At 45.6% G+C, this 20,171-nt stretch overlaps 8 protein-coding genes across 8 annotated transcripts; 3 read left to right on the top strand and 5 right to left on the bottom strand.

The window, feature by feature from the left end:
• Positions 1-524: 524 nt before the first annotated feature.
• C8R40DRAFT_1041218 (tRNA synthetases class I, catalytic domain-containing protein) lies at positions 525-3,214 on the bottom strand (the record flags this gene model as incomplete). Its single annotated transcript, XM_046223980.1, has 6 exons — positions 525-1,617; positions 1,668-1,965; positions 2,017-2,476; positions 2,524-2,738; positions 2,789-2,860; positions 2,914-3,214. 6 exons carry the CDS (start codon positions 3,212-3,214, stop codon positions 525-527), a joined length of 2,439 nt encoding a protein of 812 aa, XP_046087969.1.
• A 73-nt stretch (positions 3,215-3,287) lies between these two features.
• Positions 3,288-5,834, bottom strand: C8R40DRAFT_1096223 (P-loop containing nucleoside triphosphate hydrolase protein). The gene is made up of 11 exons (XM_046227730.1): positions 5,524-5,834; positions 5,428-5,461; positions 5,151-5,370; positions 5,072-5,101; positions 4,971-5,022; positions 4,673-4,917; positions 4,589-4,616; positions 4,450-4,536; positions 4,158-4,398; positions 3,938-4,096; positions 3,288-3,885 (listed from the first exon to the last, which is right to left on the bottom strand). Exons 1-11 carry the CDS (start codon positions 5,645-5,647, stop codon positions 3,387-3,389), a joined length of 1,719 nt encoding a protein of 572 aa, XP_046087970.1. The 5' UTR covers positions 5,648-5,834; the 3' UTR covers positions 3,288-3,386.
• A 30-nt stretch (positions 5,835-5,864) lies between these two features.
• C8R40DRAFT_77940 (uncharacterized protein) lies at positions 5,865-6,765 on the top strand. Its single transcript, XM_046236188.1, has 3 exons — positions 5,865-5,975; positions 6,027-6,294; positions 6,494-6,765. Exons 1-3 carry the CDS (start codon positions 5,929-5,931, stop codon positions 6,653-6,655), a joined length of 477 nt encoding a protein of 158 aa, XP_046087971.1. The 5' UTR covers positions 5,865-5,928; the 3' UTR covers positions 6,656-6,765.
• Positions 6,628-7,247, top strand: C8R40DRAFT_1168807 (uncharacterized protein; the record flags this gene model as incomplete). The annotated part of the gene is made up of 3 exons (XM_046231250.1): positions 6,628-6,948; positions 7,000-7,092; positions 7,149-7,247. The coding sequence occupies 3 exons, from the start codon at positions 6,628-6,630 to the stop codon at positions 7,245-7,247; spliced, it is 513 nt and encodes a 170-aa protein (XP_046087972.1).
• Positions 7,248-7,598: 351 nt separating this feature from the next.
• On the bottom strand, positions 7,599-9,436 carry C8R40DRAFT_1168808 (tubulin alpha; the record flags this gene model as incomplete). The annotated part of the gene is made up of 10 exons (XM_046231251.1): positions 7,599-7,771; positions 7,819-7,853; positions 7,908-7,990; positions 8,048-8,166; positions 8,235-8,389; positions 8,442-8,614; positions 8,670-8,971; positions 9,025-9,235; positions 9,287-9,318; positions 9,376-9,436. 10 exons carry the CDS (start codon positions 9,434-9,436, stop codon positions 7,599-7,601), a joined length of 1,344 nt encoding a protein of 447 aa, XP_046087973.1.
• Positions 9,437-10,921: 1,485 nt separating this feature from the next.
• On the bottom strand, positions 10,922-12,661 carry C8R40DRAFT_1159817 (tubulin alpha; the record flags this gene model as incomplete). The annotated part of the gene is made up of 7 exons (XM_046229937.1): positions 10,922-11,331; positions 11,381-11,535; positions 11,591-11,763; positions 11,818-12,119; positions 12,184-12,391; positions 12,443-12,474; positions 12,601-12,661. 7 exons carry the CDS (start codon positions 12,659-12,661, stop codon positions 10,922-10,924), a joined length of 1,341 nt encoding a protein of 446 aa, XP_046087974.1.
• An 816-nt stretch (positions 12,662-13,477) lies between these two features.
• Positions 13,478-16,847, bottom strand: C8R40DRAFT_1041122 (Alpha/Beta hydrolase protein; the record flags this gene model as incomplete). The annotated part of the gene is made up of 16 exons (XM_046223975.1): positions 13,478-13,699; positions 13,749-14,189; positions 14,283-14,591; positions 14,647-14,687; positions 14,743-14,984; positions 15,039-15,439; positions 15,496-15,713; positions 15,763-15,885; positions 15,936-15,959; positions 16,011-16,026; positions 16,078-16,369; positions 16,421-16,469; positions 16,527-16,546; positions 16,596-16,668; positions 16,727-16,753; positions 16,805-16,847. The coding sequence occupies 16 exons, from the start codon at positions 16,845-16,847 to the stop codon at positions 13,478-13,480; spliced, it is 2,541 nt and encodes an 846-aa protein (XP_046087975.1).
• A 144-nt stretch (positions 16,848-16,991) lies between these two features.
• C8R40DRAFT_1041433 (beta-lactamase-like protein) lies at positions 16,992-20,145 on the top strand (the record flags this gene model as incomplete). Its single annotated transcript, XM_046223998.1, has 9 exons — positions 16,992-17,167; positions 17,227-17,588; positions 17,641-17,907; positions 17,963-18,281; positions 18,331-18,622; positions 18,675-19,220; positions 19,272-19,418; positions 19,472-19,654; positions 19,708-20,145. 9 exons carry the CDS (start codon positions 16,992-16,994, stop codon positions 20,143-20,145), a joined length of 2,730 nt encoding a protein of 909 aa, XP_046087976.1.
• Between the last annotated feature and the right edge of the window lie 26 nt (positions 20,146-20,171).

Genomic DNA, 20,171 nt, shown 5'->3' on the forward strand with positions numbered 1-20,171 from the left:
GAAATTCCTTTGTCCGTTAGATTGCAAAGATGCTGTGAATTCATATTACCGTGTTCAAAAGTTTGTGTTGGAAAGACTTAGATAAACCATATAAGGCTAATCAATTTTCTTTATCAGGCTTATCTTTCCCACGATGGGATTGATTCTTTCGCACGATCTATTATTGAGCGGCAACTTGAAGCTGAGCGCTGAAGCGCTGAAGTCTGGCTGAAGTCGGATGGGCCGTGTGCAATAAAAAGTTCTTAAAATCCTTACCCTCAATATATACAGTTGAATGTGAGTCTGGTGTGAGTCTTGGAGTGATGTTCGACACTCGAAATTTCTCATCATGGCCTTATCACTAATATAGGAAAAAAAAGCTTGGGCCCTTTCATGGAAAGTGGACCGATATACATACTACATAGACATAGCAGGACAAGGCAGGACACCATTGATTCAGCGTACAGCATTTGCTATGAATTGTGTTTATTTGATCCAATTATCGTGACTAATGTAAATATGGTGCATACACTACATACATAGATTCAAAGCGCCTTCCCAGCATCCTCCTTTAAGGAGACGATTCGATTCAAAACTAAGTAATCACCTTGCATGCGAGCGGGAGGGGCATTACCCGTCTCATCCTCCAGACATCTCACGCGAGAATCCTTATCCAATGCAAAATATGCAGTTCTGAGACCCTGGAAGCGTACGCACTCTTTCCCTACTAGTTCCGCTCGTGCTTTACTCTCTTCACGCGCCCCAGCGATGGACCGCCTGGCGAGGTCCCAGAAGCCAATTTCCATCATTGCACCTTCGATTGTCTCCAAGCTGTCTGAGTTGATATCAGATCTGAAGTCGGAAGGAGGATTGTCGCTCTTGAAAAGGCGATGGAATACACGAGTTTCTTCGATACGAACAGGGCTCCCAGACGGTGTATGCTCTGCCACCCACTGTATGAAGGCCTTTGGCTTCTTGACATTCCCACCATTCTCCAGACGACAGAAGAGCTCGGTCACTTTTCCAGAAGTAGGATGTAACTTGTATGATGTACAGGTCACAGGATGAGGAGCTTGGAACAGGCCAACAGTTTTGCCAGGTGCAAGACGGAAATAATCTTCCGAGTCTTCTAGTCTAAAATCTTCGGAATCTATGTAGATGGTGCGAGTGAATGGTATTCTAGTGTTTCCAAGTGCGGCTACTTTGGGGTGGAAAGGCTTTTCGATCCATTCCAAATAATCCTCCGAAAGGTTTTCGATCGTAACCTTCAATGGTTGCATGACCATGAGCAGCCGCGCAACAGATCCTTCAAGGTATTGCCTAACGGCTTGCTCGAAGCGGTTGATCTCAATGTTGGAACTGGCCGTAGAAACGCCGAGCGAGCTAACAAATGACAGGATGGCGCCAGGCGGAACACCACGACGTCTGAGAGCTATCAAAGTGTACAACCGAGGGTCATCCCAGCCATTCACGAAGCCCTCGTCGACGAGGGTGAGGATTTTCCGTTTTGACATCACTGTCCCCTCAAGGTTGAGTCGTCCGTATTCGGATTGACGAGGTTTATAGACCTCTACAGCATCGCAGAGCCATTCGTACGATTGACGAGAAAGAATGAATTCCGTTGTGCACAGTGAATGTCTGAAAACGTTTCAGGATTTCTTTTGAAAAATAATGAAAAGGCAACTCACGATATGTTCTCCATACTATCGACCAAGCAGTGGGTGAAATCGTATGTAGGGTAGATCTTCCACTTGTCCTTTGTACGATGGTGTGGGCTATCTAGCACCCGGTATGCGGTCAAATCCCACATTTGAGGATTTCCATCTTCAAGATCCTGCTTCATTCGTAGATTGGCTTCTTTGGGTCGATATCCTCCGTTCTTCATCTTCTCGAACTCGGTTAAAGATTCACCTACAGGGCGATCCCGATGGACACATGGTTTCGGTTTGCCAACCTTGAGTCCTCTATCATTTTTGATTTGTTCCTCTGAAAGTCGGGTCAGTCGAATAATCCTGGAAGTTGTATTTAGATACTTACGAGAGCAGTGACAGACATAGGCTTTGTCGCGTCGAATGAGCTCGACTGCCAATTCATACAACTCATCAAAATAGTCACTGGAGTATGTGATCTTCCAAGGCTCATAACCTAACCATCGAACTGTTTCCAAGATGCTTTCAAAATATCGCTCTTCCTCCTTCTCCGGATTCGTGTCATCGTACCGTAGATAACATTTGCCACCATGGAACGCAGCATATCCAAAATTTACAAAGATGGCCTTCGAGTGACCAATGTGAAGATAACCATTGGGCTCTGGAGGGAACCGGGTCCATACAGCTCCTTGAGTAGCATTCAAGTGTTGTTCTCGTAGATGAGGATGGATCTGGGGATTGCCGCCTGGTTTATGCAGGGCTCCGAGAAAACCTTCTTCAAACACCGACTTGGTTGCGGAGGAGGCACTTCCAGACGCTGTAGCGAGCTTGGTGTCTTTTTTTGGTTCCTGGATTTCTAGTTAGACAGTGGCGAAAAATATATGAAGATATTTACTTTTCCTTTCGCTGGTGCAGCCTGCTTTGGCCCAAAATTGCTGATGAAAGCTTGTTCCACAGCGTTCTTCACTTCGAGCGGACTAGCCCAGCGAAGTTCCGGTATGGCCTTCACGCCGCTAATTGTTCCGCCCAAATTTGCCCATCCAGAGACTGAATTCGATTTGATATAGGCTGTGACATGTTCTAGTATTTCTTCTAGGCTTATGCTGAATCCTGCCGTGTACGTTTAGTCGAAGACAAAACATCAACCTGGAAAACCATACCAACACCGCACGCCTTATCGAAATCGGCATCATCGAACGGAATAGAATGTGATTCTGCATACTTTACTCCCGCTTCAGAAGCCTTACAGTGAGGATTTCGGTCTGGATGTAGATCATAAACACACCTGCAACTTGATCTACCGACTTCAATTTCCCATCTAAGATCGTATCTAGGACATATTTTTCCGATCGTGCATCGATGCCGTTGGATTTAGCCAGTTGTGAAGCGAAAGCAGCGATGAGTCCAGCTTGTTTTTCATCCAATTTGCGGGAAACAAGCGAATTGTCTTCGATAAGCTTCTTCAGTAAGGCCGCACATTTAGGAGACTTGGAGGCCTCTGCAGCCTTGGCCTGAGTGAGGCCGATGGACTTGAACAAAGTTATCGAAGAATCCTCTAGTTTTGGGCCTTTCGTGGGGTTCGACATGTATTCACAGGTAGTGTGTTCAAAGGAGGCGGAGTCATTTCAAGCGCGCGCGCCTTTAGGCAAGGCGTCTATGTACAAAACAGGCAATTCTTAATTTCATTCGAATAAATCGACCAGTATATAATTACAATCTGTAGAAGCGCACAGTCGCATACAGTAACAGTCATGTTATTCAAGCCCAATAGCCCGATATTCCAGGCAGACTGTTTCCAACATTTCGGGATGATGAAGGTATACAATCAAGAGGGAAGCAAGGAATAAGATCATCCACTTCACAGTTCCCAAAACTTCCAGGAACCTGAAGAGCATTGTTACGCGCATGCAGACTTCTCATATTTGAATCAAACTTGTGTTGACCATCAGCATCAGGAGTCGAGAAGGGGTGTATCATAGGGAGAAGGGGTGGAGAAGGGGGTATGAATACCATTGGGTTAGCACTGCTATCGAAAGATTGGCGATGTATGGCATTCAGCAAAGCATGGCTCCTGGGTTGAGGAAGGGGTCGTGCTATGGGGGAGAGAGGTAGGTCGCCCCGAGATGTTTGTGACGCCTTGACTTCTTTGGGCTTGTCTAGCTGCTTCCGAAGAATATCAATCTGTTCCATCAAGACAGAACTAAATGAAGGCTGGACATCTTCTTCCAGCCCGGCAAGTGTAACGAGCGCGGAGACGCTGTTTGTTCTTTGTCAAAATCGAGTTTCAGAATACACAGAGAAAGACATACAAGGCTTCTTTCAGATACGCAAAGCTGAATCGGTCAGTAGCGTCAGCAACCTCATCCACAAGGGTATCAGGAAAACTAATGGATTCATTGTTCTTGAGTTTGTTTTGCCAGTATATAGCGTAGAGTGCGCGCTCGTCGCGATCAGGATCGTCGAAGAGACTGCGAACAGAATAAAGTCAGTCGACCGATCCGACTCGGAGAGCGGAACTTCTAGACGTACTATTTACGATCAAATCGACTGGGGCGGGTACTCAAACCTGGATCAAGACGATCAAAATGGTTGGTTGTTCCAAGAACCAACAGGCCTTCATTTCCTTCGAGTCCGTCCAATTCATTCAGGAAAAAGGATCGATTGCGATCGGTGATTAAACTGTCCAAATCTTCTAGAACCAGGACACAAGGAGCCAATTGTCGAGCTTTATTGAAAACGGTCCTCATTGAATACTCGTCGCCGGCAAAGCCTGATGCAAACTTATGATGAGTGTTCAGTATACAAAAAAAGACTTTCTTACTCTGAAATGACTTGACATATAGAGGGGTATAACCCCTGGCGTCACAGGTCTTCATTACCGTCTTCAAACTGATCGTCTTCCCATTACCTGTTGAGCCATGTCTGGGCAACGCGAAGTTTTCAATAAGTCAATAACTTACCTGGCGGTCCATGCATGATGAGACCACGCTACGAGTTGCAAGATGTCAGTAGTGACAGAGTGCTCCTGACAATAAGCATCCAACCTTCCATGGAATGCCAAGGTCCTTGTACAATTGCTCAGAGTCAAAAAATCCATATATATCCTTCTGGAAAGCTTTCTTGAACTTGTCTTTCAAAATCACATCTTTCCAATCGGCTTGCTGGATGGAATCCCATAGACCCCCGTCTTTCTTCCAGAAACCTTGATTGAAGACCCAAATCTCGTTATGGATAGACTCAGACCATAGACCACAGGCAAGAAGTAATTGTCGGGCAGGCTCTTCTGAACCTATGAGCAATAGGTTACTACTGAAACTATAACCAATTGTATTGGCTACTTACCTTCATGGAGAATGAAACTTTGGGTACCGTAACCAGCAAGACCGACAGGATACTGAACGCAGATCAGGGACATGACATACGATTGCTATCAAATCACAAACCTGCACTACATGTAGCGTAAATTCTTGGTTCTAGAAGGCGACTTGAGGATTTGTTTTCGAGTGGAAAACTGCAACTTACCTGCCAATTCAGCTTGAACCCGCCAGCTATGACCCGGGTTGTAAGTACACCGGGAACAGGCGCGGAAGACCGGCTAAGGGGAGCAAATCCCAGAGTGGTGACAAGAGGGTTGTGTTCAAGAGGTATAATTTGTGCACCCGGGAAGGCCATTGGATGTAACCGAAAGTCAGAGGTTGTAACCATGGAATGTTTAGGATAGAGCTTTCGAAGAGCCTCAGATCTGGGAGAGTTTAGAGAAAGGTGAGCTACAGAAGATTTAGGAAGGATTGAAACGTACGCAGATAGGACTGGGTCAATATGTTTCGCAGAAGCTATAGAATTGCTCGCTCGACGTCAAATTGCCAATGAGGTACGTACAGTCAGCTGTACACACCTTGTTCAGTCCACTTGTCATAGAATGTACTATTCTCTTTCTTCGCCAAAGGCATTTCAGTCAACAAGTCGGCCCAATCGTCAACGAAGCCTTCTTCCATGCTTGGTCGTCCAGTGCCAGCCATTACGTGGAGTGACAATGATGGAGGTTCAGTAACGAGTCTCAGGAGCAATACACTTCGGGGAGCGCTGGGAAGTAGTGTAAGCGTTCGGGTGTTTCAACGAACAATGCGATTCCGACGTTTCCTAGTGATGCAATAGGCTAAGCAGCGTCAGTTCGGCGTCCTGGACATGCTGACCGAGTCGCAATCGTTGTTAAATAATTATGTAAGTATTCCTTCTCTCGTTGCCTCCACGCATTTTTATACACGCGAACGCATACAATTACATCTTGGCATATTGAAAGATGCCACCAAAAGGTGATAACAAAACCAAGCCTGTCGTGTTGCATAGGTGTGCATTTGTACAATCGTGCTAATGATTCCTATACTCATTTGTTCCAAGTAATCATTCATCTACTATGGATGAGTTTGGAAAGGATATCGATCCGCTCAATATCTGCGATGGCTTTGACCAAGATAGTCCTATCTTTTCATATGCTGATGTTGATGAACTAAGAGAAACCAGGGGAAGCCTTAACTCATATAAGAAAGAATGTTATAGCGGATTGGGGCGCATTCATACTGAGATAGGCGCTTTGAAAACTGAAAACCGTGAGCTGGAGGAAAGACTACGCGATGGGAAGATGCATCTCAGATATTTACAAAGAAAGGTGACTCCGAGTCTCGCCAGTTCAGTGAGTTCTTTCTTCACTTGTGCAGCAACCAATCTCAACACCGGTGTGTGCGTTACCGTCGATTTTTCTTCATCTGGTCAGGCACAAAAACAACTTAGCGTATGTAACAACAATTTTCTACTTAACATAAGTGTAGCATTCAATTTGCTTCCCATAGGCCACACCTGCTGGTCAGAAGCACTCAATGACAGACAACCCAAAACATCCTACAAAACGTAGAAGATCCAATACAAACAAAGATACTGTTCTAAAAAACCTCACTGCAAGTTGCCACCCAAGTGAAAGGTGTCTGATTTTATTGGATGTACAATGGCTGACTCTAAGACTTCAGCTATAACTATCTCTGCACATCTCCTCCGAAAGGATAGTGCCCAAGTTTATACGAAGGGACAAAAATATGTTCAAATTTTACCACAAGAAATGACGCAATTCGTTCCATCGTACGCAGGAGCAGATGGGTTTATTTTCACAGTCAAGAACCACCTGGATCGTCTTTTCATGAAGGAGGACAGCATTGCTCAATACCATATATTGGTGCCGGTAAATGTCGGGAGCGACGATTTAGAATATTTCGGAATATACCGATTACACGCCATGACTTTACAGGAATTCAATTCGCAAACTCAAGACGTATGCAATGTCATCTCGAAACTTGGTACTCGTGTTAACTGTCAGTATTAGATCAAAGAAATCATTGCTCGCTGGATCATAAAAGAGAGGTTTCTCGAAGAAGACGAGAGTGAAGTTATTGGTAATCTAACCAAAGCAAAAGAAGTAAGCCGTTCCGAGTTTCATTCTGAGAGTATACGCTTAACAATCAGAGAACACAGAATTTACCGGTGGTGATGATGAATTTTGATAGATTTGACTCGACTTTTGCTACATTGTTGAAAAATTTGGTGAAAACAGATTCCGGAAAGACGACTTGAATTATGTACATGTCTTGAAGAAATATTATCTCCTCACAATACCTGTCCAGCTTTTTAGACTGTAACTTGGATTAATGCACGTCCTTGTCAATGCTTGAACTCTTTCAAACAACTGTAGGTGTTTAGTATCACTTGATCTAGGATAACACAGTTATTTGTACACAAAGGATTTAATTGGGACAGAGCCTAGGATTCAATGTGAAAGACAGACAATCCCGGATAATCCAGTATATATCGTAACCAAGCCATTAGACGAAAGCGAAGGGTATACATATGGTAAGGTGGTGAAGTTCCATCTTTGCGTCGCGCAAGGCATTTTAGAATCGGAGATCTCATCAAAGTTGAACACAACTAGTATTCTCCGTCATCCTCAGCGTCCCCAGAATCAGTCCCAACCTCTTCATAATCTTTCTCAAGAGCCGCGAGATCTTCACGTGCCTCAGAGAATTCACCTTCCTCCATACCCTCACCAACGTACCAGTGAACAAAAGCCCGTTTGGAGTACATGAGATCAAACTTGTAATCTGCAACAGCATAAGGACCAAGATTGGAAGTCATCAAATTTACTTACCTAGACGACCCCAAGCAGCAGCAATGGAAGTAGTGCTATAGTCATATATGAGAAATTATTCGTCGTATGTACGAGTAGAAAGGACACACTTGGAAAGCATACACAGGCTGCGTGAGCCCTTTGCAAGGTCACCACCAGGAACACACGCAGGAGGTTCGTTACAGATACCCAACTAATGAGGGGCATGAGCGTGAGCAGCCGTGCTTGAAGAGACTTTGATAACATTTACCTTAAATCCAGTTGGGCACCAGTCGACAAATTGGATTGTCTTCTTCGTCTTTATGCTAGCAACAGCGGCATTAACATCCTTAGGAACGACATCACCACGGTAAAGCAAACAACAAGCCACTGCAGGATAGTAAGTATGTCGAGGATGTACGTATATATGTGTGAATATCATCATGGACGCGACGCACTATATTTGCCTTCCTTAGGGTCACACTTGACCATCTGGTTCCCAAGTTCGAAACAAGAGAAGGTCATTTCGGCCACAGAGTTCTGTTCATGCCCAGCCTTGTCAACGGACAATAGAGGAGCATAGGTGGTCAACGGAAAGTGAATACGAGGGAAACTACGCGGTGGAATCAATTGACTATGTCCCTTAGCGTAATGTGTTAACGTACGGGACCAAATTCGTTTGGAATTCATTCAAATCGACGTTGAGAGACCCGTCGAATCGTAATGAACACGTGATGGAAGAGACGACTTGGGCGATAAGCCTGTTCAAGTTGGAGAAGCTAGGCAAAGCAACGCCGAGTCTTTTCTTGCAAATATCATAGATGGCTTCGTTGTCAACCTACAAAAAGTTCTCGGGTCAGATAGCGAGTATGTAAGCAAAAATTAGAGCCCACCATGAATGAACAATCCGAGTGCTCCAGAGTCGTGTGTGTTGTCAGAACAGAGTTGTACGGTTCGACGACGGAACTCGAGAGTTGCGGAGCAGGGTAGACACAGAATTCAAGCTTAGACTTTTTCCCATAATCACCGGATATTCTTTCGAGAAGAAGGGCACCGAAACCAGAACCAGTTCCTCCACCGAATGAATGGAACACAAAAAACCCTTGCAGGCCAGAGCAATTATCCGCGAGACGACGAAGTCTATCCATGACGGGGTCAATGAGCTCTTTGCCAACTGTATAGTGCCCACGAGCGTCTAGAACAAATTGTTAATTTGTGCAAATAGCGAATATAGCGTTTGAAACAGACAATTGTTTGCAGCGTCTTCCTTGCCAGAAATCATTGTTTCGGGGTGGAACAAAGACCTATATGGACCAGCCTTGACGTCGTCAATCGCGCCGGGCTCCAAATCGACATAGAGAGAACGTGGGACGTGTTTCCCTGAGCCAGTCTCGGAGAAGAAGGTTGAGAATCCGTCATCGGTGGTAGAAGGTGATCCATCCATGAGACGACCATCAGGCTAAGGCGATAGGTTCAGAGAAGTGGCATCATCTAGAAGGACAGAACTCACGCTCAACCCATGCTCAAGAGTGTAAAGCTCCCCTGCCAGCAAAAAAGAAGGTTGAGAAAGGATAGTACGAAGACACAAAGACGACTTACAGCAAGCGTTACCAATTTGAACACCAGCCTGGCCAACATGAACAGATATAACTTCACGCATGGCTGTTACACTGAAGAAATTCAAGAAAAGCTGAAGCTTGGTAACCCAAATGAAGCGTGGGATATCAACGCTTACCTTCACGCGGGATGCACGTGCTCATTGCTCATCATCACAGCCAGGTGATCATGACATACATACTTCAACTTCCACCGTCGTCAAAACTTGTATTTGCGTAGAATTCCATGTAACAAGCTTTAGAACCCGTGCCTACGCCACGGTGGCTCGCAAAGCTTGCACCGCACTCCAGCTGGGTTCACAGCTTGTTGGGGGCAAGCCCCCAAACCCCCATTTGTCGTCGCTTTGCTCCTCCACACTATATACTTGTTATTCTACTCTCCTTAGTTATACCAATAATATGTATTATGAAGCTAGAAATAGTGCTTGATGTTGAGGAATACGCTGTATGTACAACCCAGTCTGACAGGTAAACAGTGTTAGTACATTATACTGTACAGTTAGGTAGGTCAGACATGGTGCCATGGAGTCCCTCAGTTGTGTTTCAATCAACTATGGTAAGCATAGTATACTCTCTACAACTACCATACTGATGCACAGTAGAGTAAACTGTCCATTAACAGGTACATACAATATACATAGTTGTGTTTTCAACTAAGAGTAAACTGTTCATTAACACTTGTCAATTAGTCTCAAAGAACCTCTGGGATAGGATAGATAGGTGATAGTATGAAACAGACCTCACAATATATTTTCTATGTTCTCAGACATTGCTTAAGTATCACCTGTGCAGCCTCAAGAATTTGTATAATACAATGCAACAAACAACTTGACCTTTGGGATAAATAGCTTTGACCCCTTGTCTTGTTGTAGGGCAGATGACTGCATTCTGTACAGATTTCAGCCTATCTGCCTCACTAATTGACATTGGGATTTGTTGATTGACCATTTGCAAAAGCAAAACAGACTGAAAATTGATGTCTCTCCAATGTAAATGGCAGGTTCATCCAAATTTGAAGATGTTAGCATTATGCAAGGTTCAAATGCAGTCTCCTGCATTATCACCTCCAGGTATTCTAACCTGTAGAACCTTAGAAGTGCATTAGATCAAACTTGCTCTGGAACCAAATATAATTGGAATGATCAAGCAAAAAGATTACATACATGGAAGCTAGATATCTCTAAAATTACTGCAGATAATGAGAGCTGCAAGGGAATTTATCTGAAGGGTGAACAGCTCAAGTATTCAGTATGAGGGAAAGCGGCTGTGCCGCGCCGCTCCGCGGCAGATTTCTGAGCGCTCGCGCAGAGGATCCACAGCCGCTTCGCGGCAATATTGCTTAGTCACTATTACCAATACTCTGCGCGTCTGATATAAGCGCCCCGAGCAAATTTAGAATATAGGATTGCAGAAAAAAAACGACGTACTGCGAAATGCGTAATGAGGAAGAAACGATGAAAACGGTGAAAAACGATTACGACGTAAAATAAGTTTGGTAATGATTAATGAAAAGAACTTCTCGAAGATTTCTAGTATTCACCTGACTCTTCAATATCAGCAGAGTCAATACCAACTTCCTCGTAGTCTTTCTCAAGGGCAGCCAAGTCCTCACGAGCCTCAGAGAACTCACCCTCCTCCATTCCTTCACCGACGTACCAGTGAACAAACGCACGTTTAGAGTATAGAAGGTCGAATTTATGATCAAGACGGCTCCATGCAGACGAGATCGCGGTGGTGTTTGATAACATACACATGCTGCGGCTAACCTTCGCAAGGTCTCCGCCAGGTACATGCGCCGGGGGTTCGTTACAGATACCAAGCTTGAAGCCGGTGGGACACCAGTCAACAAATTGAATGGTACGCTTCGTCTTAATGATAGACACGGCAGCGTTCACGTCCTTGGGAACAACATCGCCACGGTATAGCAAAGCGCAAGCCACTGCGAATTGTTTGTCAAAGTACTTCTTGCCCATTGATGTAAAACTTACTATATTTGCCTTCCCTCGGGTCACACTTGACCATTTGATTTCCAGGCTCGAAACATGAGAAAGTCATATCCGCAACTGAATTTTGCTCGTGGTGAGCTTTATCCGCGGAAATAATGGGAGCAAACGTGGCAAGAGGGAAGTGAATACGGGGGAAGCTATGGAAGAACATTATTACTTGTTACAAAGGAACAGGCCGACAGTTCGACTCACGGAACGAGGTTAGTCTGGAATTCATTCAGATCGACATTCAAAGAACCGTCGAAACGCAATGACGCGGTGATGGAAGACACAACTTGAGCAATAAGCCTGTTTAGATTAGTGAGGCCTGGGGCTGGGATGCTCAAATTCTTTTTGCAAATGTCATAGATAGCTTCATTGTCAACCTGAAAAGTGAATTAGAGAAAGGGAAAACGTTGATTCAATGAGCTATAAAATACCATAAATGAACAGTCTGAGTGTTCCAAGGTGGTGTGGGTGGTCAGAACAGAGTTGTAAGGTTCAACGATTGAGTTTGCGAGCGTGGGCGCGGGGTATACACTGAACTCAAGTTTAGACTTCTTTCCGTAATCCATGGAAAGACGCTCGAGGATAAGGGCACCGAAACCAGAGCCAGTTCCACCACCAAACGAATGAAAGACGAAGAATCCTTGAAGACCAGAACAGTTGTCCGAGAGACGGCGAACCTTGTCCATCACGGTGTCGATCATTTCCTTTCCGATGGTGTAGTGACCTCTCGCATCTATAAGCGATCCAGATGTGATTAGATAGTGAACAAAGAGCGTGGTAAATGAGAAGCCACCTACAGTTGCTGGCAGCATCCTCCTTGCCGGTGATAAGAGTCTCAGGGTGAAAGAGACTCCTGTAAGGACCATTCCTGATCTCGTCGATGACATTGGGCTCAAGATCGATGTAAAGAGATCGCGGGACGTGTTTGCCGGACGAAGTCTCTGAGAAGAAGGTACTAAAACCATCGTCGTTGGCTACAGAGCCTTCAGGAAGACGACCATCAGGCTATCAATGAGCGTTAGCTACGTGAAAAGCTGGGGGCGAAACGCAACGCACACTGAGACCGTGTTCGACTGTGTAAAGCTCCCCTACAAGGATAATCAGCATAACGCCACTTTATAAACGGAAAGGAAAGTGGCTTTGGACGCGTCTTTGCCCTCGAATTTCTTTCCAGTGCATGCAGGCGCATTGAGAAAATATATCTGGCAACTCACAGCAAGCATTCCCAATCTGCACACCAGCTTGACCCACGTGTACCGAGATAACTTCACGCATTTTGGAGTGAGTCTAAGCTGAGATTGGCAAATAGCATAAATAGCGGTAGCTCAGAGCTATATGACAAAAGCCTTACCGAAAGAGGAGGATTTGGAAGAAGAGAGAAGGCGAACGCCAACAAAGCCTCGAAAGAAAGTTCAAAGACCCTTGGAATGTTCTCACGCCACATCACGTGATTTCTAGTCCTCTCGTTTATTCTCAGTCTGAACGAACGAAATACCTTCGTGAACCTAGCCAGGCTAATAACTAATTCGACAAATAGCTGGGCAGTTGGGCTACCCAGGACCTATTTAAAATTACCCGCTGGCCCCTTCAATAAAGTATTTTCTGTGACATAAAGTCGAGATTTTCACCGCAAGACGTCGAGAAATGCATGAGAATGCATGACAGCTTGCAAAATGCAAGAATTTCAGGGCGAACACCTGTGTAGACCTGTGTTTCAACAAGTTCTAACCAGATAACGACGGGCTGAAACTCGCTGTAAATACACTCTAATATCAAGTACATTCGATGTAATTATCAGTGCTTTAAGAATATACTAAGTAGGTAACGAGATTAGATGATACTCTTTCTTCCTGTAATCCCGAATATTAACGGTAGAACAACCATAAAAAGTGCCAAATAGAAAGAAGCGTTTCATGTGTATAGAATCTTGTTCAAATTGCGTCCTTGCCAACTTTCCGTTCCTCTGTTATCCCGGAACGATCAGACCTATCTTTAAGAAACCCGGCAGCTTTCTTGGTCTTTTCCGCCATGAAATACCTTGAACGATGCACGCGAAATGAATATTCGAACAGATACGATATACAAATATACTCACCGTAAAATTGCGTCCCATATTCTCAGCCCATGCACACCTGGTATAATATGAGTCTGAACCTGCTGTTCGGATACGGACTGCCTCGGTGGCCTCATAGGGTCATCGTGAGGGTCGAAAGCAGCTTTCACCGCGTCCAAAGGCTTGAGTCTGGGTACAGTGAGATGCGTGACGGGTGCCGAATGGTATATAGCCATTTTAATAAGCGCAAGGCTCTCGGGCTGGAGAAATTTCAGTAAATGCCATGAACGTCGACAATTATTCATATACCGTGTCTCTCCGCTTGGCGATAGCACTAGGTGGCGGGTGCTCATCATCAAGGTCCAGCGGGCCCCACCGACGATCAGATCGTATTGTGCCGTCTATTGGATTCATGGATGTGCTTCTCTCAGTAGAAGCATCCCGCTTCTGCGGATGATCTGCAGAATCGGTTTCACCTACTAACAAGAGGCCTTGCTCCCGGGCGCTACGCAATAGGTCCTGGATCTTTCGCTCTATCCTTTTTCGATGCTTTAAAACCCTTCTTGCTTCATGCGCAAACATGATATCCCATTTCTTTTGTCCCTCGTGCCATCGCACGGTAGGAGCTTCCTTGATCAGTCCAATTTGAGAGGAGTTTATCTGAAGACAGGCCATCTCCTCCCTAGGCTCCATGTCTCGTGTAACACCCCGAATATCAACCCGTTCGCGAACCATGACAAAAAACCCATCCTAAATTGATGTCAGTTCAGAAACCTAGAGAGTAGGAACTGAGAGCATTACCTTTCGCCCATTTGAAGTCTCTAATCTATCTCCTTTGAAAACAGTAGTCGACTGCGAAGAAGACAAGTTTTCTTGTTCCAGATTTTGTATTTGGTTGGCAACTGCAGCTACCTCTTGGTTGTACAATTTTACTCCTGTCGATTGTTGGCGAAGTACATTTTTGGCCTTCGGGGAAGTTTTCCTAGAAAATATTGTAAATGGCGACCGTTTTGCCATATGTTCGCCTAATGCTTCGCTGTCCACCGAAGCCCTCGAGGGGGGGCGCTGCAGCTCTGGAAACGGTTCAAGTCCCGGGTCGTCATTAGTCGCGTGTTTGACGAATTCTGCAATGGAACGATATGCATACTTTGCCTGACGGGCGTTAGTGTATGTAAGTTCTGCCGCAGTATAGTTAGGTATCACTAACGCTCTGAGTGAAACTAAACACGGTCAGTACATGACACATATCTTGATATTCGTCAGCCAGGGTTACTCGTCATCCAACAAGGCAAGGCATACATACCATCAAACACTTGAAGATGGACCTTCGTTGGCGTAGTGAATTTGGTAGCATTTTCTTTTTGTCTATTCCCCTCCCTTAAGAGGCCGCTTCTAACACGATAATCCTCTGGATGCGCTGCACGATGCGCCAAGTGTATGATTTCGTCTCGGAGCACTTCGCCGTCACCCGCGATGATATACAACGGTGGAAGATTTCCTAACGATCCTTGAACAATTGGCGACACCAGGGGATGTGTTAACTGCCTAAAACAGTGTAATGAAATGGCAGTCATATATCGAGTTCAATTTATCACTCACTCAGTGGTTGCATACTGTTGGATCTGTGAACGCAATTCAAGCGGGACAGCATCAGGATCTTTCATGAGCACTTTCGGTGGCTTCGGTTCCCATAAATCAATATCACAGTCCCCCATGTCTGTGTCCAAAGCTTTTGATTTTCCGCTAGCTCTGGACTCAGAATGAGATGCATGCTTGGGTGACTGTTGGAGCATTTCCTCTTGACGTTGCACGGTCTCTGTTGTATCTGTACTTGCATCCTCTTGGACTCGGTAGGCACTAGGGTGTAAGGTGTCCGCATGTCCAGGTTTAGGAGGTGGATTAGACTCCGTGGCACATACGCGGCCGCCCAGAGGTGGTACAGGATCAATGGGCCACAGTGTAGAGGGTCTGGCTAAAAATCCATGTAGTGGTATGATGTCCTGTGAAAGCGTAAGATATGAATAGGCCGTCGTGTCAGATATACCAACGAGCTCACTGTCTTCGAGTTATGCATGATGCTTGGAAAACTGTGTGTCAAGTCCACCCATGGACTAATCAAAATAGCTCCAGCGGGCAATGGCATACCCATGTCGCGAAGAACAGTCAGAGCGGTCAAACACAGATTTCCTCCGGCACTATCACCAGCCAAAACTATTTTAGATGGCTGAATGGACCGATGACGAGCACCCATGGGCGGTCGAATAAGGTAGAGATCTGTCAAGAAGTGTAAGAAGAGGCTGCACAAGGAACTGGGTCCACTTACAAGCGCTTATCACATCATGCAAAGGACAAGGAAAAGGGTATTGAGGTGCTTTTCGGTAGTTCACGGCAAATGCACGACCTCGAATCTTGCGTGCATAGCGTATGATTTGGTATCGATGGGTGTCTGTTTTATTGGTTCAGTCCTCTCCCAAAGCAAGCTCATACAGGACATACTAATTGAGCCCCAGGAGAAGCCACCTAGATTAACTGGCATCAGCCAAGCATGTTCAGCTCTGTGTATTTACGAACCTCCATGAACATAAAGCTAGAGCCAGAACCAATTAACATTGGCGGGACAGCAAAAACATCCACGCACCATCACCGTCTCAAGATGCTCCATTCGTAAAATAGTCGCATCCGTTTTAGACAATTGCTTGCTGTTCTCAACATGTAGATCATCGAGCAGATATTCGTTCTCTGTGATCCATTCACAATCTATGCCGTCCATCCCTCTGACCTGCCACCATCTTTCCCCACCGACTACATGTTTCAGTTCTTGTGGGCCAAACCATTTGATTAGCACGTCGGCAGCATCATTGCACAGACTTAAGGGGATTCGAACGGGAGCAACCGCAGCCCAATATGGGGCTGGGACATGCGTGTTGGTACTAAATTGATTCGAGACTGTAATTTTAATATCTGGCATTGAGAACACGCACAATGACTGGAGAGACTCGATAGTATTTCGCACTCCAAGCTCTATAAATGCTAAGGAACATGTTTATGAGCAAATATAGAAACAGCGATATTAGAATGTGACCGAACCTTTCACGATGTGGAAAGCCCTGCAAATGTATTTGAATTTCAAAATGGCAATGAAGCGAAAGGGCTCACTCGTCAAAGAATATATCATCTAGTGCCTCTTCTTCTTCGACCGAATCCTTGAATTTCTGCGCGCGCCGTTTACCTGATGGAACATTAGTGCATACCAGATGCATACTGAGAGAATGTGCGAATGAGGATACCATGTCTAAAGAACGTCTGAATAACAACTACGGAAGGAATTGATATGGCAGCATTTCTCTAAAGAAAAGGCACGCCACCTGGAGTTATGTGTATAGCTGCAGAAACTGTGCTGACACCCATGCTAATTTACAGAGAGAATAAGGAAAGAAACTGAAAGAATGAAGTAGATAAATTAGCGCTCAATGAGGTCATCTAGGCTTTAACCTGAGGCTTACACGGTATATTCAGGAAAGGAAAGTCAAAGCGATTTCTTCGCGCTTGTTAATGATCACTTTTACACCTTTATCTGGAGCAGCCCGTAATTCTCAAACTTCGCCGCTTTGTTACCTGCTACAAGTGGATGATGTCAAGATTCTGCTAGACTGTGGCTCTCCGGACTGGGAGCCAGAGAAGAAAGAGACCCCATATGCATGGGAAGAATATTGTCACAGCCTGCGAGAGTGAGTGGTATCTTTCCTCCATAGCTGATATGTAAAGTTCAATTGGATGCCGATCTCAGATGCGCTCCAACCGTCGACCTGGTTTTGCTATCTACTGGCGATTTACAACATTCCGGTCTATATGCATACGCGCATTCCCGGTGGGGTCTGAAAGCTCCTACATACACAACCTTACCAGTTCAGGCAATGGCTAGGATTGCATCTATTGAGGAAGTAGAGGGACTAAGGGACGAACAGGATATCGGAGACCAATACCAAGTAACTGAGGGAGAGGACGGCAGTATTCGTCCCGAGGGAGAGGAAGAGAAAGCGCCAGAGTCCATCACGAAAAGCGGGAAGTATGTGGCGACCCTCAGGGAAGTTCAAGACTCTTTTGACTCTGTCAATACCCTTCGTTACTCCCAGCCTGCGCATCTGCAAGGTGTGTATTAAATTTCTCATCGCCGCATTACTGATGCACATTACTCCGGCAGGTAAATGCCAAGGGCTTACTATCACTCCCTTCAATGCTGGTCATAGTATTGGTGGAACCATATGGAAAATTCGCTCCCCGTCGTCCGGCACAATCATGTATTGCGTCGACTTCAATCATATGAAAGAAAGGCATCTGGACGGAACAGTACTGTTACGCTCTGGCGGGATTTTTGAACCTCTTGCTCGCCCAGATCTACTGATCACGTCTGCAGACCGTGCTTCTGTGATCTCTAGTCGGAGGAAGGACCGTGATGCTGCTTTAATGGGTACGAGACTGGCTATTTAAATTTTTTTCACTGAACAACAAGCAACGTTTCGTAGACACCGTCACAGCAACTCTTTCTTCCCGCTCCTCACTTCTTCTACCATGCGACTCTAGTACACGTGTTCTGGAACTTCTTGTCCTTCTTGACCAGCATTGGAACTATTCTAAACTTCGATATCCGATTTGCTTATTGTCTCGTACTGCAAGCGAGATGTTAACGTTCGTACGGAGTATGATGGAATGGCTCGGTGGCACAGTTAGCAAGGAAGATGTTGGAGAGGACGGAACGGGACATCGTAGACAGGATCGTAAACGCAGGAGAGGAGACGACGATGACAATGAAGATGCCTTAGGCGCTTTCTCTTTACGGTTCAGGTGCGGCTTTTACCCGCCCTCAGTGAATGTTCTAATGGTCAAGATTCAGGCATCTCGAGTTATTTCCAAATCCCCAAGCACTGATCCAAAAATACTCATCCAAAGACCCAAAGCTGATCCTAGCCGTCCCTGCTTCTTTATCTCATGGTCCTTCGAGGCAACTCTTTTGCAGTTTTGCCGCTGTTCCAGACAATGTCATTCTCCTCACAGGTCGGAGCGAGCCTGGAACCCTTGGTCGTATTCTCTTTGATAAGTGGAACGACGGTCAAAGGCAAGAAACAAAGTGGGACAATGGCAAAATCGGGAGTAACATCATGATGGATGGGATCATGAGATTACAGGTGCCATCGGCGAGCTCTTACGGTGTACAATTGAACTTAAATTGCTTCATAGATGAAATCCAAAGAGCCCCTTCAAGGTGCTGAACTGGAGCAATACCTGCAAAAGGAGCAAGCTGCTCGGGAGAAAGAAGCAGCTAGTCAAGCTGCATTGGCCCGTCAGCAGCGTATACTTGAAGCTGACGAAGACGACAGCGACTCAGATTCCGACTCAGACGAGGATGAGGAGGACGAAGTGCGGAGGGCTCTGGGCCAGACTGATGATCCAGACGAACGCTCCTTGAAGCCGCGCAAAGGGGATAACAGTGATGGGAATGACTGGAATCACATCGATGACGAAGGGTTGACCAAACAGCTACTCTCATTCGATATTTATTTAAAAGGCAACGTTTCCAAGGCCACGTCGTTCTTTAAGCATGTTGGTGGACAGACTCATCGGTTCCGAATGTTCCCTTACGTTGAAAAGAAACGACGGGTGGATGAGTACGGTGAAACGGTTGACGTTGGGATGTGGCTACGGAAGAGTAAAATATTGGAAGACGAGGCTGAAAGTGATGACATTAAAGATTACAGGCGGCGCCAGGCTGAAGAAGAATTGAAGGTATAGTCATTCTATGATCTGCATAATTTGAATACTGAGGTTGAGTTTTAGAAAGCTGCGTTGGAACCTCCCTCAAAATTCGTCACAACCGAAGTTGAAGTTCAAATGACCTGTCGTCTACTCTTTGTTGATCTCGAAGGCCTAAGCGATGGCCGTGCTATCAAAACCATTATACCCCAGATCAGCCCTCGAAAAATGGTATCCATCGACGATATCTTTGTATTCTGGACAGTATACTGACCTTTGCGTAGGTCATTGTCCACGCTACCGATGATGCGACAGACGCTCTCATTCAGAGTTGCGCAAATATCCGGGTAATGACGAAAGACATTCATGCACCTCGCATAGGTGAGAGTGTGCAGATCGGACAACAGATTAGCAGTTTCTCGATTTCCATCAGCGACGAGTTACTTTCGAGTATGAAAATGTCTCGGGTGCGTGGTCTGTCTCGCTTCAGAGCAAAATCGGATACTAAGCGCCGCTCCAGTTTGAGGACAATGAAGTAGGATTCGTGACAGGACGTGTTGTCACCTCCGCTAGTTCTATTATTCCAATTCTCGAGCCTGTGTCTGTATCAGCGCTGCCTAAACCGGTTGCTGCCCAACCCGGAGCTGGAGCGACATCCCGTTTGCTCGGTTCTCGTCCGCCTGCAACCCTACCGAGCTCAACGATGATAGGAGAGCTAAAACTTACTGCTCTAAAATCTCGTTTAACAGCAATTGGGGTGCAAGCGGAACTCGTCGGAGAGGGTGTACTGATATGCGGGGGTGGTGCAAAATACGATGGGGCATCAGATGCGCTAGAGGCAACCGTAGCCGTACGCAAAACTGGGACGGGGAGAGTGGAGTTGGAAGGAAATGTATCAGATGTGTATTATGTGGTTCGTAAGGAGATATACGCTTTGCATGCCCTGGTAGCGGCTTGACTACAAGAAATGTCTTTATCTATGTT

Source organism: Lentinula edodes (assembly GCF_021015755.1).
Source record: "Lentinula edodes strain Le(Bin) 0899 ss11 chromosome Unknown C8R40scaffold_11, whole genome shotgun sequence".
Classification (NCBI taxonomy): domain Eukaryota; kingdom Fungi; phylum Basidiomycota; class Agaricomycetes; order Agaricales; family Omphalotaceae; genus Lentinula; species Lentinula edodes.

Bases quoted from the DNA above. Each gene is read 5' to 3' on its own strand.
- C8R40DRAFT_1096223 (XM_046227730.1), bottom strand. From the start codon at position 5,647: ATGGCTGGCACTGGACGACCAAGCATGGAAGAAGGCTTCGTTGACGAT. The intron at 5,371-5,427 runs GTACGTTTCAAT...AAACTCTCCCAG, and splicing joins ATTGACCCAGTCCTATCTGC to ATCTGAGGCTCTTCGAAAGC. The intron at 4,617-4,672 runs GTTGGATGCTTA...TGCAACTCGTAG, and splicing joins ACCTTGGCATTCCATGGAAG to CGTGGTCTCATCATGCATGG.
- C8R40DRAFT_77940 (XM_046236188.1), top strand. From the start codon at position 5,929: ATGCCACCAAAAGGTGATAACAAAACCAAGCCTGTCGTGTTGCATAG. The intron at 5,976-6,026 runs GTGTGCATTTGT...ATTTGTTCCAAG, and splicing joins AAGCCTGTCGTGTTGCATAG to TAATCATTCATCTACTATGG. The intron at 6,295-6,493 runs GTGACTCCGAGT...CCTGCTGGTCAG, and splicing joins TCAGATATTTACAAAGAAAG to AAGCACTCAATGACAGACAA.